General features: G+C 41.3%; 1 protein-coding gene across 1 annotated transcript; it reads right to left on the reverse strand.

The window, feature by feature from the left end:
* Positions 1-652: 652 nt before the first annotated feature.
* LOC124132913 (myoneurin-like) lies at positions 653-19,467 on the reverse strand. Its single transcript, XM_046497074.2, has 5 exons — positions 19,383-19,467; positions 15,463-16,582; positions 7,358-7,527; positions 6,604-6,955; positions 653-5,143 (listed from the first exon to the last, which is right to left on the reverse strand). Exons 2-5 carry the CDS (start codon positions 16,574-16,576, stop codon positions 4,017-4,019), a joined length of 2,763 nt encoding a protein of 920 aa, XP_046353030.1. The 5' UTR covers positions 16,577-16,582; positions 19,383-19,467; the 3' UTR covers positions 653-4,016.
* Between the last annotated feature and the right edge of the window lie 624 nt (positions 19,468-20,091).

Raw genomic sequence — 20,091 nt, forward strand, 5'->3', positions numbered from 1 at the left:
CATGCGTCTATGTTAGAGTATGAGAGTTACGGTCATCTTAGCACTACGACTGTCATGCGTCTATGTTAGAGTATGGGAGTTACGGTCATCTTCGCACTACGACTGTCATACGTCTATGATAGAGTATGAGAGTTACGGTCATCTTAGCACTACGACTGTCGTGTCTATGTTAGAGTATGGGAGTAACGGTCATCTTAGCACTACGACTGTCATGCGTCTATGTTAGAGTATGAGAATTACGGTCATCTTAGCACTACGACTGTCATGCGTCTATGTTAAAGTATGGAGTTGCGGTCATCTTAGCACTACGACTGTCGTGTCTATGTTAGAGTATGGGAGTAACGGTCATCTTAGCACTACGACTGTCATGCGTCTATGTTAGAGTATGGGAGTTACGGTCATCTTAGCACTATGACTGTCATGCGTCTATGTTAAAGTATGGGAGTTGCGGTCATCTTAGCACTACGACTGTCATGCGTCTTTGTTAAAGTATGGGAGTTACGGTCATCTTAGCACTATGACTGTCATGCGTCTATGTTAGAGTATGGGAGTTACGGTCATCTTAGCACTACGACTGTCATGCGTCTATGTTAGAGTATGGGAGTTACGGTCATCTTCGCACTACGACTGTCATGCGTCTATGTTAGAGTATGAGAGTTACGGTCATCTTAGCACTACGACTGTCATGCGTCTATGTTAGAGTATGGGAGTTACAGTCATCTTAGCACTACGACTGGCATGCGTCTATGTTAAAGTATGGGAGTTGCGGTCATCTTCGCAGTACAATCACTTTGTGAAATAGGACCCTGTAAGCCCTACAAACAAATTTTACAGAGATTAACAGCTCAATAAAAATATGTCACCTTAAAAAGATTATCAGCTCCACGAGCTTGGGAGGAGTCAACTGACGGTAGTCAGCTGTATCACCAGCTTCAAAAATATGCTTCACTTTACAAAAGAATCTCTCAGCAATGTCACTGTTTCACAAGTTGAATTTTTAGGAGATGTGTTACAAAATGTATGGAAACAAAATTCTATCCAATATCAGACTTTTGAACTGATTCATTACTGCCAGCACTTTGGTTCCTGACTAGCCGAAGTTGCAGAGAAATAGCCTACAATGATCTACTATCAGAAGTCTGTTCCCCACTCAATCTACAAACACACATTTAAGAGAATATGTACAAGTATTTAAACATTCATCCTTCATAAATTGGTGATAGATTATATAGGCATAATATTGTAGGTTTTCATGATGTGAGTGTAACGAGACTGTCAGAATAATATTTAGTTAGTTCAAACAGGAGAATTAGCCAGAGATTGTCCTCCGGCCAGGACCTGTTAAACAAAGCAATTTTATCACAACGATAATCAAATTCGTAAATGCTGTGGTTATATAGTGTGGGTATTATGACAATTGTAGCCCTTATCTGATCGTAACTTCCACACTGAAAGATAAATGAATGACAGTCTTAGCATGAAGATTGCTTTGTAGAATGGAGCTCAGGTCTGGTGTCTCGTTCCGGAAGCTATCTTGGTGCTATGACTTGTCACAAGTTTATGTTCAAGTAAAGGAGTTACGATCATCTTAGTGCTAAGATTGCTTTGAGGAATAAGCCCTTTCCACAAAGTGATCTTAGATCTGAGACTGTCACAAGTTTATGTTAAAGTAAAGGAGTTACGATCATCTTAGTGCTAAGAATGCTTTGAGGAATAAGCCCTTTCCACAAAGTGATCTTAGATCTGAGACTGTCACAAGTTTATGTTAAAGTAAAGGAGTTACGATCATCTTAGTGCTAAGAATGCTTTGAGGAATAAGCCCTTTCCACAAAGTGATCTTAGATCTGAGACTGTCACAAGTTTATGTTAAAGTATAGGAGTTACGATCATCTTAGTGCTAAGACCACTTTATGACACAACCGGGAACACTGACGATTGTTTTTTATCATCCAAAACTGCTTCCACAAGAGATATTGCTTGGGTGAGATCAAGCAATATCATCTTGGAGATATTACTACATTGAAAATAAATCTCAAGACTTTGCAGGCCATGATGTCTCAATAAAAGACATCACTAATCTCTCTGCAACTGAAAGTGGTTAGCTGTACTTTGAACACTGAAGACACCGCTCGTTACTGATTACGAACTGAAAAGTCGGTTGAAGGAGTTTGGATGATAAATAGAATACCATTGTCTTTTGATATCAAATATATCAACACTCGAATTTTAAACTTTCGTTAACTCAGGTTGATATTTTTCAATTCAAAAGACACTCGGGTGAGATTCTCTACATTGCTTGTCTCCCCTGCCAACAGTCTGTAGTCTTCTGTGACACAGCCCAGGGATTTCTAGGATGTATGAAAATGACATATACATGGTTGATGAACACATAGTGATTAAATTCTTACAGAAACAATCATAGCACATGGTTGGTTATATAAAGAAGACATGGTTTCAAAACAATATTTTTTCACATTGCAAAAATCAGTTTGTTGATCCCTCCAGCACATGACACTGTACATCATGACAAAATATTATATAAATTAATCATAAAACCATTTCAACTTTCTTAATATACATTTTTGCAATTGTCATTATTGAAAATAACATTATTACCAAAAAAGAAAATACTTAAAAAAGATATTCAAAAACTGAAATTTCAGAACCATTTCAAAAATTAAGGAGATCTTACCATTTACTAGACATTTTTATGGCTAATTTCTTATATTGAGTACATAAGACTTTCTTTTTAATAATTTGGTTGATGGATTTCTGGTCTCAAAACCTTCGGTCAGAGGTCGAAATGAAAGCAAAAAATTCCATTAGTCCTTTCAATGTTTAATTTTAATTTTCATATAATTATTGGTTTAGTAGAATGATATTTCTTTCTCAAATTGTCTATTCTTCAATTTGAAATAATACTGATAAAGTCATTCTACAGGAAACAAAGCTAGGAATAGTATTCATCGTTTTTAAGCATACAGGTTTTTAAGCATACATTTACGGGTCATTGAGCGAGGGATGTATAGAGATCACTTCTAATGTTGAAACTGTATTGATACAAACTTATGAAGATTACCATGGTTACGATGGGGATATAGAGGGCAGAAAATTCAATTTTAGACATCTAATGGATCGGCCAAGTTTATATTTAACATTAAGTTGATTAAATGCAGGTCTAGATAGGATTTTTAAAAATCTAATCACATAGAGAAGAACTGATTTTGTTGTGAATAAATATATCGATATATCATGATATTTTCGAGTCAATAAATCGATACTAAATATACAAACAATGACACCCAACTTTGAGCATGTATCACATGTCCGGGCAACCATTTACAAATTATTTTTTTCATTTGTGTTACTATCAGACTCAGTGGTAGTAACAGGCTTTAAATGGGTTTATTCCTTTTTGTCCCTCATTCCTGAAGTTTTGAGTTGGCTCTCTGTAAACATATTAATAAAAAATATAACACCTTAACAAACTTCAACAAACAACAAAAATATCATTTGATTTGCCATTTGACAAACTAAACATGCTGGTATTCAAATAATAATCTTTAATCAACCTTCAAAAGAATCAAAATCTAATTAAAATATCTTTTGTCTGAGTCAAACATAACAAAACAAGCAAAAAATAGGTTGAAACGTAATCCTTAACAACATACTATTTCCCTTAAGACTACATATCCTTAGGCAGGATAAGGCAGAATCAATCAATTGTCTTGTAAAAACTTCTAAGATTACAGGGGTGGTCGGGTAGCCTAGTGGTTAAAGTTTCAGATCGATACATCACCTACCGATACTCTCATCGCGATACACTGAATCATTACACTCCTAACAATAAGCAGCAGATTTTTCATTTTATGCTTGAAGGAATTTCAACATAACTTCATGCTAAACAATATATTCTATACCCATCGTATGCTTATGATGGTTTTTAGTTCTGGTACTCTTAAGCAGCAAGCCGATCCGGGTCTATCAGTGGTCATTGGTCAGGTGTCTCTGAGAAGTCACACGACCGACGACGAGAGACAGAGATCTGCCAAGGTGTCAAGGCCAACTGAGTTCACTGTACTGTTCAAGGTCGTGGGATTGGGGTGGGAGGCTACAGGCATAGCTTGGGGCACCACGGAGCTCATGCTGGTCATCGGAACATACTTATCACACGCGTTGGCGTAATATTCATGCAAATGGTTAAGTGGCATCGGCGGTAACGGCAATGGTGGAGGTGGGTGTGAGTACTGGGCACTCATCTCCACGTCAGCGTTGGTGTAGGAGCTGATCAGTGCCGTCGTAGCTGCTGCCTCTGCAGACATGACATCACTGTGTTTCTTCATGTGCGCTTTCAGAGAATTCGAATGTCTGTACTTCTGCCCACAGATCTGACACGAGTATGGAAAAGCGTTTTCGTGAATTCGTCTGTGGCGCTTCAAATTTCGGTGATCGCTGAAGCGGGTTCCACAGTCCGTACACATGAACGGCCGCTCTCCGTAGTGGATGCTCCGCCGATGGGATTTCATACTCTGGTAATGATTAAACGCCTGGCCGCAGACGTCACAAAGGTATTCCTGGAGATGGTAGCAAGTTCGGTGGTGACTGAGCAGCCCCGCTTGTTGCGAAAACGTCTTGCCGCATTTATCACACACGTAGTCCCGTTGTTCGCTATGAATCTGCTTGTGGCGTCGCAGGAAGTCGTATTTGTACGTGCGATAGTTGCACCCCTCCTCCTCGCACTCAAACGGGCTGTTGTTGTTGTGGACCTCTAGACAATGGTTACGTAGCTCACGCTCAGTCTTAGTTACGATGTTACAGGACCTGCACTTCAGGTGGAAGGCGTTTGAGTGAACTGTCCGCATGTGTCGCGTGAGGTTTGACTTGCGGATGTAGGCCACACCACACTGGGTGCATCGGAAGGCGTTGTGTTCCGAGCTGGTTTCTATGTGGTTCTGGAGGTCGTCTGACGTTTCAAACGTTGAAGTGCATCCTGGACATTTCAGCTTCCCCGCCTTGTCTCGCTTGGTGTGCTTTGGCTTGATCTTCTGTTTACGACGCCCCATTAGCCACTTCATTACCGCAGTGTTCTTCTTGTGGGGCCACATTCGACGGCGGCTTTCGTACGACTTCTTTTCTTCCTCATCTGAAATCAAAAGGGTTGAAATATTTCTACATTGACAATATTTAAACATACTGAATATATCGAAAACTTTGTTCCACAAAGCGATCTTTAGAAAAGGAGATTGTAACCCCCACACTTCAATTATAACAGCTGTAGCACTGAGATCACTTTGTGGAATGAGACCCAGATACAAGCACACCGGGGTAGTGAGGCTCTATTATTCTGCCCTGGAATCCCCACATGGAGACTAGCCCACCAGGGTAGTGGAGAATTATTCTGCCCTGGAATCCCCACATGGAGACAAGCACACCAGGGTAGTGGAGAATTATTCTGCCCTGGAATCCCCACATGGAGACAAGCACACTGGGGTAGTGCAGAATTATTCTGCCCTGTAAACCAAACATGGAGACAAGCACACTGGGGTAGTGGAGAATTATTCTGCCCTGGATCCCCACATGGAGACAAGCACACTGGGGTAGTGGAGAATTATTATGCCCTGGAATCCCCACATGGAGACAAGCACATTGGGGTAGTGGAGAATTATTCTGCCCTGTAAACCCAACATGGAGACAAGCACATTGGGGTAGTGGAGAATTATTCTGCCCTGGATCCCCACATGGAGACAAGCACACCAGGGTAGTGGAGAATTATTCTGCCCTGGAATCCCCACATGGAGACAAGCACACTGGGGTAGTGGAGAATTATTATGCCCTGGAATCCCCACATGGAGACAAGCACATTGGGGTAGTGGAGAATTATTATGCCCTGGAATCCCCACATGGAGACAAGCACTGGGTAGTGGAGAATTATTATGCCCTGGAATCCCCACATGGAGACAAGCACTGGGTAGTGGAGAATTATTCTGCCCTGGAATCCCCACATGGAGACAAGCACACCAGGGTAGTGGAGAATTATTCTGCCCTGGAATCCCAACATGGAGACAAGCACTGGGTAGTGGAGAATTATTATGCCCTGGAATCCCCACATGGAGACAAGCACTGGGTAGTGGAGAATTATTATGCCCTGGAATCCCAACATGGAGACAAGCACTGGGTAGTGGAGAATTATTCTGCCCTGGAATCCCCACATGGAGACAAGCACACCAGGGTAGTGGAGAATTATTCTGCCCTGGAATCCCCACATGGAGACAAGCACACTGGGGTAGTGGAGAATTATTATGCCCTGGAATCCCCACATGGAGACAACCACATTGGGGTAGTGGAGAATTATTATGCCCTGGAATCCCCACATGGAAACAACCACACCGGGGTAGTGGAGAATTGTTATGCCCTGGAATCCCCACATGGAGACAAGGACACTGGCGTTGTGGAGAATTATTATGCCCTGGAATCCCCAGAATGTTGAAAGCACCGTACCAATTACGGTACAAAATTATGTACATACATTACAAAATTGATTTCCTCGGAAAATACTAGCCATAGTTCCTAGTCGGCCGTAGCTTATTATTAATGATATCCTACCTGGTATGTATTCCTCCTCATCCTCCACATCCTCCTCGTCCTCTATATTCACCTCCTCGTCTTCATCGTCCGCTGGTTGCAGCGTCACCTTTTCCTCACTCACCTCCGTCTTCACTGCACCATCACCTCCCACAACCTCACCATCAGATCGAGGCTCGGACGGAACTGGAGCGATTTTGATCTTCGGCGGGCGGCCCCTCTTGGCATATTTCTTTTTGTATCTGCGCCTTGGTCGTCCGCGGCGTTTAATGGGTGGGTTGACAAACTCCTGCTCGTCTTCGGACATCTGCGTGGACTTGTCCCGACTGTATTCAGCATTGTACCCCTCCATGCCATATTTTTTTATAGTCACCTGACGAGATGGATATAAAACATGAATTAGGTGAGCAAAATATTGAGCCGTTGTGATGACACGATTCAGCAGCTTCTCAGCAGTTGCGATGTTGTTGATTTTTGCATGTGCAATTTTATTAAAAGGTGAGCATATGCTGTGCCACCAGTGGCACCTGTCACAAACACATGCAAAGGCAAGTCAACTGTTTACTTGTAAAAACACAGAAAATATGGTACAAGTCAAAATTGGGAATGGCGTCAGACATCATGTTTGTCACTGATGAGAAAATTTGGAAAAGTCCTCCTCATATTTACTGTATAACTTTTTGCAAAAAAATTACCCAAGCCTTGCATATTGTAACCATGGTAACAGCAGCTGACAGCCTCGTGGCAATCAGAGGACACCTGCAGGTACTCCTACCTGTACTCCCCCTGTAGCCAGCAAGTCAGGGTGCACGTCGCTGGCCTCGAGGCCGGACTTGTGGCACTGGGTGATGTAGTCTTCACATGCTGTGTAGATGTCCGACAGCATCAGGCGTTTGGCTGCCATGGCAACGAATGGTGCAACAGCCAGGTCAAAACATAGAATTCCTAAAAACAACACATAAGTATTTATTTGCATTATCATATTTTCGTACAAGATGTTGACAAATAAAGAAAATACATTCAGAATCTCACAATAGGAATTGATTATAATTTCAGAATTGATCATTGGTTTTAAATTACAAGTTGATCAATTAGGAGATAAACCCAGTGTGTTTTCAATGCATAGGTATCAAATGCAGATTTGATACTCATAAATTTCATTTGAAACCTAAAGCGATAGTATTCTTCACTATGCTCATGAACCTCTGGGACAAAATGGTCTTTAGAACAATTATAAACCTCTTGTCGTTTAACTATGTATCTTACACCATCAACAAAGTTCATTTCTGAACATGCTGAACAAACATTCAAAAAGACCTTTTACATAATGAGTGAGTGAGTAAGGTTTTACACCGCTTTTAGCAATATTCCAGCAATATCACGGCGGAAGACACCAGAAATGGGCTTCACACATTGTACCCATGTCGGGAATCGAACACGGGTCTTCGGCGTGACGAGCGAACGCTTTAACCACTAGGCTACCCGACCGCCCCCCTTTTACATAAAGTCCTTGGGACTTGGGCTGGAACAAATCCAACTTTACTACCCAGGTACCCAGCCCCCTATTACCCGACCCTACCCGGGTACCCAGCCCCCTAATACCCGACCCTACCCGGGTACCCAGCCCCCTAATACCCGACCCTACCCAGGTACCCAGCCCCCTATTACCAGACCCTACCCGGGTACCCAACCCCCTATTACCCGACCCTACCCGGGTACCCAGCCCCCTAATACCCGACCCTACCCAGGTACCCAGCCCCCTATTACCCGACCCTACCCGGGTACCCAGCCCCCTATTACCCGACCCCACCCGGGTACCCAGCCCCCTATTACCCGACCCTACCCGGGTACCCAGCCCCCTATTACCCGACCCTACCTGGGTACAAAGCCCACTATTACCCGACCCTACCCGGGTACCCAGCCCCCTATTACCAGACCCTACCCGGGTACCCAGCCCCCTATTACCCGACCCTACCCAGGTACCCAGCCCCCTATTACCCGACCCTACCCCTATTACCAGACCCTACCCGGGTACCCAGCCCCCTATTACCCGACCCTACCCAGGTACCCAGCCCCCTATTACCCGACCCTACCCGGGTACCCAGCCCCCTATTACCCGACCCTACCCGGGTACCCAGCCCCCTATTACCCGACCCTACCCAGGTACCCAGCCCCCTATTACCAGACCCTACCCGGGTACCCAACCCCCTATTACCCGACCCTACCCGGGTACCCAGCCCCCTATTACCCGACCCTACCCGGGTATCCAGCCCCCTATTACCCAACCCTACCCAGGTACCTGCTGTAGGTTTCAAGAGTTGGGTACAAAACAGCTGATTGGGAATTGATTTACAGGAGCCCTGGCAAATACTATTTTGATACACATATAAAATGATCTGATACACTGAAGCTGACTGAAAATTTAAATTTACACAAACATATAAAAGTCAGAAGCAATGTGTGCATAGTCAGAAAGAAATGTGAACGTTAGTGACTTGTAGTGCAGCGACGTAGTCTTATCGTTATTGTCATAAAACAATAAATCATGTGACTAACCCACGGGTCTGGTAGTCCTGAGGGCACCCAGGTCCTGCTCAGTACGCCCCCCTCCCCCCCTCACCCCCTCTACCTTAATACCTGGGTTACCAGCCCTACTTGGGACCATACACCATACATCATTTCAAACTATCAATATTTTTCGGCTGATGTGTCAAGTTAACATGGTTAAAGGACTCCCTGTCAACGAGGTCTCACTGTTAGGGGCGTGATTAATTGGATATTTTAGTATCAATATATTGACTCAAAAGTATCACAATTTATCACAGGAGTCGATTTAATTGCTGACCCATTGGCCCGTGGCCAGTTAACATTACATGGTTAAAATTACAAAAGTCTTGCTGACACGTAAAGTAGATGATCCGTCTGGCTAGTCCAAATTTCTCCCCTTCTCCGTGTATGTTTGATTTTTTAATTGGACCATCTTGGTTGTAGGAGAGCTGGTCGCCATTTTGTAATGTTGGGTACAACAACATCTTAATTTGCTCATAAATCACCATGAATTGAGGCAAATGGAAGCCAAGATTTAATCTCAGAGTGCAGGAAAAAACGTTTTAGGGGTGAGGAGTTCTAACATTCGAAGAGCCCCACTAGGTAGCCATGAGACGTCAGGTTCAGCCACTACGCGGCCTCCACCATTTACTTATAGGCCAGTCAACTTGGAGAAGGGCCAGTAACTTTTAAAAGGAGCAAGCCCTGCTGGCTACATACAAATTTGTAGTTAAATCTAACCCTGATATCTGTGAATGTGAGTGAGTTTGGTTTTACGCAGCTTTTAGCAATATTCCAGCAATATCACGGCGGGGGACACCAGAAATGGGCTTCACACATTGTACCCATGTCAGGATTCGAACCCGGGTCTTCGGCGTGACGAGCGAACGCTTTAACCACTACGCTACCCGACCGCCCCATGATATCAATTTATCCATTAAAGTTAAAGTAATTATTCTGTATGTGTATTGATACCTATGTAGACCTGCAATTAATTAATTTAATGCTAAATACATGTATCATGTGTATGAGTGAGTGAGTGAGTGAGTGGGTGAGTGAGTGAGTATGGTTTTACGCCGCTTTTAGCAATATTCCAGCAATATCACGGCGGGGGACACCAGAAATGGGCTTCACACATTGTACCCATGTCGGGAATCGAACCCGGGTCTTCGCGTGACGAGCGAATGCTTTAACCACTAGGCTACCCGACCGCGCCCCATGTGTATGAACTGGGCTGATCCGGTTAAATGTTTAAACTGAATTTTCTGACCTATCATTCACCATAATAACCATGGTAATCTCAGCAAATGTAGACATTTCTTTGGCAGCAGATTATTAATTAATTAATGTGCCTTGTGTTTGTGTGTTTGTTTGTTGTTTAACGCTGCACTCAGCAATATTCCAGCTATATGGCTGCGGTCTGTAAATAATCGAGTCTGGACCAGACAATCAAGTGATTGATATCATGAGCATCAATCCACGCAATTGAGATAAGATGACATACATCAAACCAAGTCAGCGAGCCTGACCACACAATCCTGTTAGTGGCCTCTTACGACAAGCATAGTCACCTTTTACAGCAAGCATGGGTTGCTGAAGACCTATTCTACCCCGGATCTTCACGAGAGAGAGAGAGAGAGAGAGAGGGAGAGAGAGAGAGAGAGAGACACAGAGAGAGAGAGAGAGAGAGACAGACAGACAGACAGACAGACAGACAGAGATATGTAGATATGTAATGTTAGGACGAGGAAGGTCATCACTGAACCTGAACACTATAATGCTCGTTCATGTCAGGAAATATACAACGCCGACTTAGTTCCTTAATTATGTGAAACTTCCTGATTGTCAATGGTCAGGCTGTTATGACAAATCATCAACAGATAATCTTTCTGAACGATGTTGCTATGTCACATGCAATTTCATTAGCACTGACAGTGTTTCCTAACCTCAAGGTTTTAACTTCTCTCTGCAAGTGCATTCAGTGATAAGAATCCTCGATGTGAAGCATTATTTCATTGTCAGGTGAGACTTTTTGCATTTTGGTGTACCAATTCCTCTTTCCCAAACACGAATCAGGTTCCCCCCGATTATGTTTCTAGGTTTGTCAGCACCATACCCATGCTTGTGGGTTTCACCGAAGTGGTAAATGTCTGAGACCTGCATCTCAGTGTGTGTGGCTGCTTGTACTAGTCCGAACTAATGACAATTTATAGTGCTAGCTCACTGAGATACCATGTTGCAGTTTAACATGAATGCCCCACTCAGACACAGTATGCTGACTCTGAGCTAACCAGTCCTTGCTTTAGCCTCTTAATGCCAAGCGCCAGACAGGGTAACAACAAGTACCATCTTTTAACGTCTTTTAGTATGACATGGCCGGGGACCAAACCCCGGACCTTCCGCTCTCCAGGTGGACGCTCTACCACTAGACCACGGAGTCGGTCACTCTCATTATGTACATCACTTGCTTGATAAAGTCGTTAGCATCAACACCGAAACATTGCCCCAATTGTAATAAAGAAGTAGCTTACCCTCAAGCTCTTGTCCTTGTGCTTGATAAGTTAACAAGTAAATTCTGGACTGTAAATGTAGTAATTTCATCACAGATTCCACTCATCTTCCCGAGGCAAGGGAGTTAACTGACTTTAAAAGTCCAGTTCCCACCCTTATTATAGAGTTATATTTTGGCTGAACTAACGAGTCTATACACAATCAAAATCGTGTTAAGAAATCGAAATGTGCACCGCCAACTCGGCATCAACAGATATTTTTCAAATCTTTTCATGTTTTGAATCAAGGTGCTCATGTGATTTGCTGCACTTCGCAAAGCAAGACCCGTTCTATTACAACATAGACCTTGATTATTGATCAGATCGTCTTGACCATGTTGACAGGGGCGCAGCCATTTTGTTTGAATCACATGCAAGTGATATGAGAGGTGGAATCAGGACATAGAAGGGACATAACTCATCATAGCCACTGGTGGTGCTACGATCTAACCCAGAAATTTCAGCCTAGTTTGGGAAGGGTGGAAACTTGACTTTTATAGTCTGTTAACTCCCTTGCCTTTTGTCTTAACTTTTGTCTTAATGATGCGTAAAACGGGCAGATAAACACGAAATGGACTTCATTCTCAATAGAACCATTGTTACATGGCCGACAAAAGTGTTGTGAATAAACAATATCCTCGCTTCTGCCCAGATTTCTCCGTATAGGCAATTCACTTAATCTTAACGGGGAAAACATATGTCTATGGTCGCTATTTCTAAAAGCTGTAAGTGTAACATAATATTCTATATGCAATTATATCTTAACGTGTGAATAATATCTTTATTTACAAGACTCATAAATTTTCATCTGGATACTCTGTTTGTTACAATCCAACAAACGCTGTCTAAACAGCTCAAGAATGTTCAATTAACATCACCAATATTCTGTTCGTGCCACACATAACCAAATCCGTAAATGTCGAGTAAATATTTAACAAGAGTTGCCCAGGTAATTCTACCACATTCATCCAGCTTCTTCATTAACAAAATAAACTGTCGGTGATATCTGCGAGATAGATGTTTAATGACTCCCCAAAACAAATTTACAAAAATTAGTATGAAAAGTTTCGACAGTTTGACGAGCTTTGCAAACCCAGATCTCCGCACCATAAAGAATAATCAGGTTTATCTTAATATCAAACAAAAAATGTTACCTGGAATATTTACAATGTGAAACTGCAGCTTTTTAATGGCAAACATTGACTTTAATCTTTAGGGTATCAATGCATTTAGACCAAGACAATCCATTTGAAAACAGAACACCCAGATAACTATATAGTTAGTACTAATATTAATATGCATATCATTTAAAACCATCATTGATCATCATCATTATCATCATCATCAAAATGCCACCTCTTCTAAACACCAAAATTTCAGTTTAAGACATGTCAATTTCAAGTCCCCACATTTTATAAAAATTAGATAAAATAGGCTTAAAACAATTTAAGAATTGGTTCTCAGGTAGTGACTTTTGAAAACATAGTGTGGGCGGGTGTTTTTTGTGTTTTTTTGCTTGTTCAAACTTTTAGGTAACCAAATAAACAGTTGTGTACCATCAACCTGGGTAAAGGCTACCTACATAAACAAGCATACTAACTCCTATTGCCGCCATTACCATAACACAAGATGCGCAGTAAAGCAGTACGCATAAAAAGGGAAGTAACTGCATGTTATATTGGATCACATTATTTAAACAAATGGGATTTTTATTAAAAAAATATTTGAAAATGGAAATAAAAACGAAACGTGCAGCAAACTTGATGATGATACGGGCGGTGCCTGAGAACCAAGATTATTATTTTTTTAGCCATATAACTCTTTCTGTGCAGACCTTTACAGTTGCATCAAATATACACAAATCATAGGTCAGTGAATTCCTCGCTACTCACTACTTCCTATCAAAGACTGTAATTCAAGGATAAACATCATGTACAGAAAGAGACTCAACACACAGCCCTGTCGAACGCCGCTCAGTGATTAAAAATAGTCTGGTGTTTTTGTTACATTTGGTAAATGTGAAAAATATAAATAGTTTTAATGCGAAAAATATGTTAATTAATTGTGATATTTTTATATTTTTGTCTATGACACTTCTAGGTTAACACTTTTAATGTCGAAAAAAATAGGTTCATTTCCGTGTGAACTTGCCCTTTAATATCAAACAAAAAATGTTACCTGGAATATTTACAATGTGAAACTGCAGCTTTTTAATGGCAAACATTGACTTTATTCTTGAGGGTATCAATGCATTTAGACCAAGACAATCCATTTGAAAACAGAACACCAAGATAACTATATAGTAAGTACTAATATTAATATGCATATAATTTAAAACCATCATTGATCATCATCATTATCATCATCATCAAAATGCCACCTCTTCTAAACACCAAAATTTCAGTTTTAGACATGTTAATTTCAAGTCCCTACATTTTATAAAAATTAGATAAAATAGGCTTAAAACAATTTAAGAATTGGTTCTCAGGCAGTGACTCTTGAAAACATAGTGTGGGCGGGTGTTTTTTGTGTTTTTTTGCTTGTTCAAACTTTTAGGTAACCAAATAAACAGTGGTGTACCATCAACCTGAGTAATGGCTACCTACATAAACAAGCATACTAACTCCTATTGCCGCCATTACCATAACACAAGATGCGCAGTAAAGCAGTTCATATAAAAAGGGAAGTAACTGCATGCTATATTGGATCACATTGTTTCAACTAATGGGATTTTTATAAAAAAATATATTTGAAAATGGAGTGAGTGAGTGAGTGAGTATGGTTTTACGCCGCTTTTAGCAATATTCCAGCAATATCACGGCGGGGGACACCAGAAATGAGCTTCACACATTGTACCCATGTCGGGAATCGAACCCGGGTCTTCGGCGTGACGAGCGAACACTTTAACCAGTAGGCTACCCGACCACCCCTATTTGAAAATGGAAATAAAAACGAAACGTGCAGCAAACTTGATGATGATACGGGCGGTGCCTGAGAACCAAGATTATTATTTTTTTAGCCATATAAATCTTTCTGTGCAGACCTTTACAGTGGCATCAAATATACACAAATCATAGGTCAGTGAATTCCTCGCTACTCACTACTTCCTATCAAAGACTGTAATTCAAGGATAAACATCATGTACAGAAAGGGACTCAACACACAGCCCTGTCAAACACCGCTCAGTGATTCAAAATAGTCTGAAAGAGAGGTTTTTGATGTTCTGAAAGCTCACAGAATCTTGGAATCGTCTTTCTGACGTGACCCGTAATGGGTTGTCCTCAGATCTTTGTTTAGCGATAGCGAGAACTAAGATCTGATTTCAATGAGATCGTCTATTTTTTGTGCAAGGAAATGACATTTCGCTTTGCTTTGAGGTTAAATATATATTTGTGGTCTTGAAATACTAAAAAAACCAAGACAATTGTGATTGAACTTTGTGTGAATGACGTGTAGATCAAACTAAGTTACTTCAGAGATGACGTCATTGCATTTATTTGTTGAAAGTTGGGACTTACAAAAATTAGAGGGGACTGGTACGTTTTAGAGTTGCCAGTCCACCAGGGAAGTCCAACCCAACGGGAAGACTGACCTGTATCGGAACACGCAGGTGATAGATCAAGTTGAAAGGTGAGCATGGTGAGTTGACAAGTTTTGAATATACCTGTATCGGAACACTTTTTTTATACATCAAGTGAGTTAAAGACTTCGACTATACCTGAATCGGAACACTCAGGTGATACATCAAGTTAAAAGGTGAGTTAACGAGGTTTCACAGACTCACCTGTATACATCATTTTGATGAGCGGTGTGATGGCTGCATGATCCACCTCCGGAATACAGAGAGACATGTTCTTCTTCAGGTGACACAGCACTGGACTGAAAGCTGCGAGGACACACGAATGAACCTTGAACTCTTTGTCCTTGACCTTCACAACAAGGTCACAATGTTGACCTTTCAACCACTGCTGGTGCAACTGGTGACGAAAGTTTTCTGAATGATCGTCAATGATATGTACAAACTTTGTAGCCACGTTTGAACTGGACTTTTGGGAATCGTCGCCAGATGAATCTTCCTTCTTACTCCTGTCTGAATAATTATCATCCATATTTTCTTCAAGATTCTGAACAATTTCATTAACTCTCTCCGCGAATTTTGAGGCTGTCATTTCCTCACTAGTCTCTTGTGGGACTTGTGACATCTGTGTCCGAGACTCGTACACAGTTCGTTGAACAGCCATGCGATCAACAGGAGCCATTACCTCCCCTCCCAAGCTAGCCACACCCGACATACCATTCACCGATCTGACGGCCATGTTATCCACACCACGCCTCACCATGTTATCCATACTTTGATTCGACATGTTATCCATGTTTTGATTTGACATGTTATCCATACTTTGATTCGACATATTCATACTTTGACCCGATATGTTATCCATATTCTGGTTGTTAATACTTTGGCCAGACATGTTATCCATACTTTGCCTGGACATGACACCACTTCTGCTTGCTGTAATGTCTAAACTCCTACCATTCAGTCCATGAGATGACATGCTTTCGATACTGCGAGGAACAAGGCCATTCATTCCACTGGACGCCATGTTGTTCAAGTCCCTTGTGGCCATACTCATTCCACGGGGATCAAGACTGTCCAGGCTCCTTGTCGGCAGCGTGTCATACCCTCGATTCACCATACCGTCATATCCACCTGCATTCATATCCAATCCCCTGGCAACTATGTTGTCCAGTCTACTGGCAGCCATGTTGTCTAATCTGGCGGCGGCCATGTTGTCAATTCTTGAGGCAGCCATGTTGTCCATACTGTTTGCAGCCATACTTGCCATGCCAACATTAACCAGACTGGGATCTTCATTATCCAAACTTCCTGTTTCCATGGCTACCTATAGATCAATTTTGAAAACAATAATAAAATTAAAATCAGAATTTGAAGTTTATAGCTTGGCTGAGATCAAACATATTTCAAATGTTGAGTGAAATATCAGGTTTCTCTCATCGAGTGACAGGGGGGAGTGGCGTCGCCAGAGTTAAAATATCCCCCCCCCCCCCTGTTACGAGATGAGAGAAACATGATATTTCACTCAACATTTGAAATGACACATGGAATATCCTATTTAATATATACTTTTTGTGTAGTTGTATACTGGAAAATTATTTTTTGTCATTACAAATATAAAACCTTGAAATGTAAATTGTCACTACCTAACACAGGACGTTTCACCACCCTTGTATTTGAGACTTATAAAGTAGTTTCAAGTTTGCGAAATCTTAAAACGTATAAACAAAAGTAATAAAAAATATTTGAGGTAACTAAAATTCTTTATCATACATTTGGATATAATTATATACAAAGTCGACTTAAAAAAAATATTCTTGAAAGCTATGAGACTGAAGTTGGAAGTTAAGGAATAAACACTGGTCAAGTAACAAAAATGGCGCTCGGTGAAACGAATAGTCTTGACTGACAAGTTAAATGACAAATTTACAGTTAATAACGAAACATTATCAAGAGAATAACAAACAGCAAGAAGCGACATTAACTCAATAAATGACCACTTTCATTATTTAGCCTTGTCAATGTGGAACTAAAGTAAAAAGAAAGTCAAGAGGTTGTGTACAGGCCAGACACTTACGATAAAGGGAGACAATTTGAGTGAGTGAGAGATATGGTTTTATGCCGCTTTTAGCAATATTCCAGCAATATCATGGCAGGGGACACCAAAAATGGGCTTCACACATTGCACCCATGTCAGAATTCGAACCCGGGTCTTTGGCATTTCGAGCGAATTGCTAAAAGCGGCGTAAAACCATATTCACTCACTCATTTAAAATTAGTAGCAATATTGATGCATTGAGAACTGGTTCAGAATTATTGCCTCAAAGGCTACTATATTGACCCGCAAAGATTCCGGGGTAGAATAGGTCTTCAGCAACCTATGCTTGCCGTAAAAGGTGACTATGCTTGTCGTAAAAGGCGACTAACGGGATCGGGTGGTCAGGCTCGCTGACTTGGTTGATGCATGTCATCGATCCCAATTGCGTGGATCGATGCTCATCATATTAATCACTGGATTGTCTGGTCCAGACTCGAATATTTACAGACCGCCGTCATATAGCTGAAATATTGCTGAATGCGGCGTTAAACAACAAACCAGTCATGGAATTTTTACTTGTCCAGAGCAAAATCATGTCACAGGCTAGTGGACCAGTGTGAATCTCTAAGGCTTGGTTGTGGATGTCTCAGCGTCTGTATGGGATGTCAGGTTGTAAATACTGTGCAGTACCTGTAGTCATGATTTTGCTGAGGTACACGTGTTTTGGTGGTTGAGACCAAGTAACCAGGCTGAATTCAGTGACTAAAATATTTCCATTGTCTTTTCCAAAACATCTTAAGCTACAACATTTTTATCAGACATTTGTTTGTTGTTTAACGCCGCACTCAGCAATATTCCAGCTATATGGCAGCAGTCTGTAAATAATCAAGTCTGGACTAGACAATCCAGTGATTGACATCATGAGTGAGTGAGTGAGTTGGGTTTTACGCCGCTTTTAACTGTATTCCAGTTATATCACGGCGTGTCAGCTTAATGTGGGAGGAAAGCCCGAAGTGATGCATGTCTCGGACGTTTACCACTTCGGTGAAACCCACGAGCACGGGTATGGTGCTGAAAAACCTAGAAACATAATCGGGGCGAACCGGAATTCGAACCCACAATCATAGGTTTCTGGCGTGCCCAAGGGACGCAACTCTGCACAGCGAATCGCGACGCCTTAGACGACTGGGCCACCCGTGCCCCCGATTGACATCATGAGCATCAATCTAAGCAATTGGGATATGATGACATGTATCAACTAAGTCAGCGAGTCGGACCACCTGATCCCGTTTGTTGCCTCTTACAGCAAGCATGGGTTGCTTAAGACCAATTCTAACCTGGATCTTCACGGTGGGGGGAAAGACAAGTATGGGTTGCTAAGACCAATTCTAAACCCAATCATTATGGTTTTTATCAGAAGTATGCATAAATAATGATTGTGTCTCATATTCATGTGAGGTTACATTCTGGCTGAAGACAGATAGGCCTATTTCTGTTTGATAAATACCAGATATTCTGTACTAAAGTGGATTTGCTAGATATCAAATTCTAAGCCAATATAAATTGTACGCCCTACGCCCTACCATTTCGCAAGACAATTAATGTAAATGATATAATATTTATCCAAATTTTGTTTTTAACAACTTTAGTTAAAATTACCACAGACAGATACATAGCACAGATATTAAAATCGATACACGCCCACCGCTTGAGTTCCGCAAAATTATGGGACGAACATAAAATGTCAAACTGAAATGAAATTGACATCTCAAAATATCGCGCACTTGCAATATACTGTTGAACTCGTGCAATATTGTCTCGTGCACCGTGCACGTGGGCAATGTACTCGCCTATTGTTTACAAATGACATAAACTATTGTTTACTTGACACCCAAACGCGTGGCGAGAAGTTGCACCCGCGGGTAACCCCTTATCGTTTCAGTACCGTTAACTCATTTGCGGCGGCTAGCGGGAGGCAAATTAATTTGCCGATTATTAACCAATTAGCCTGTAATATTATGCAATGCGACCGGCCAAAGACCTAGAGCGTTAGCTAAAGCAAATACAAAGAGTCACTGATGCATATTACCTTTGCAAACTATGCGGAATTAGCATGGAATTTGTGGCAATATGGCGGACCATCGTCTTCTCCGAGCTGAAAATGTAGGTTAACCCCTACCGTTGAAAGAGTTAAGTCCCTTGGCACTTCTAACTGTAAATTGGCCGGTGAGCCGTGGCGATTTATCGTTATTTGTAATCAGATTATTATGCAAACTTGAAGAATGGTTATGTTAATATCCGATTTAAATGATAGTTAGATACGTTGTCCAGGTATTAAACACCAATTCATGAAAGTCGTTTGTTTTACGTATTCTGTTAACCCATTATCAATTAAAGATCAATGAAAGTTGCTAAGTTGCTAAGGAACATATACTTGTCGAAAATTCAGATAAAGACATTTTACGTGTAAAAGTGACACTTAATATGTTAAATACAAAATATTTATCAATAAATTGATTCGGATGATTCAATAGAAAAAAATCTAAAAAAAATCCCCCGTTTGGTGTGCAAATTTGCATCTTTACACAGATCTATATGACAACACATGAACGATATATTAGTATGATATCCTTTTTCGCTCTGTGACAATATGAATTCAACTGGACTTCAAAAATAGCTGGTGTTAAAATTGATAGTGTGGCAATATTGATTGAAGTAGCTGTAAAATCACCACTTAAACGCTGTTCACACATGCAGTCATTTTATCGCCATGTGGTAATAGCTGTTCAGTTCTAAGC

This window comes from Haliotis rufescens, unplaced genomic scaffold (assembly GCF_023055435.1).
Source record: "Haliotis rufescens isolate VD_foot unplaced genomic scaffold, xgHalRufe1.0.p SCAF_18, whole genome shotgun sequence".
In the NCBI taxonomy this organism is placed as follows: domain Eukaryota; kingdom Metazoa; phylum Mollusca; class Gastropoda; order Lepetellida; family Haliotidae; genus Haliotis; species Haliotis rufescens.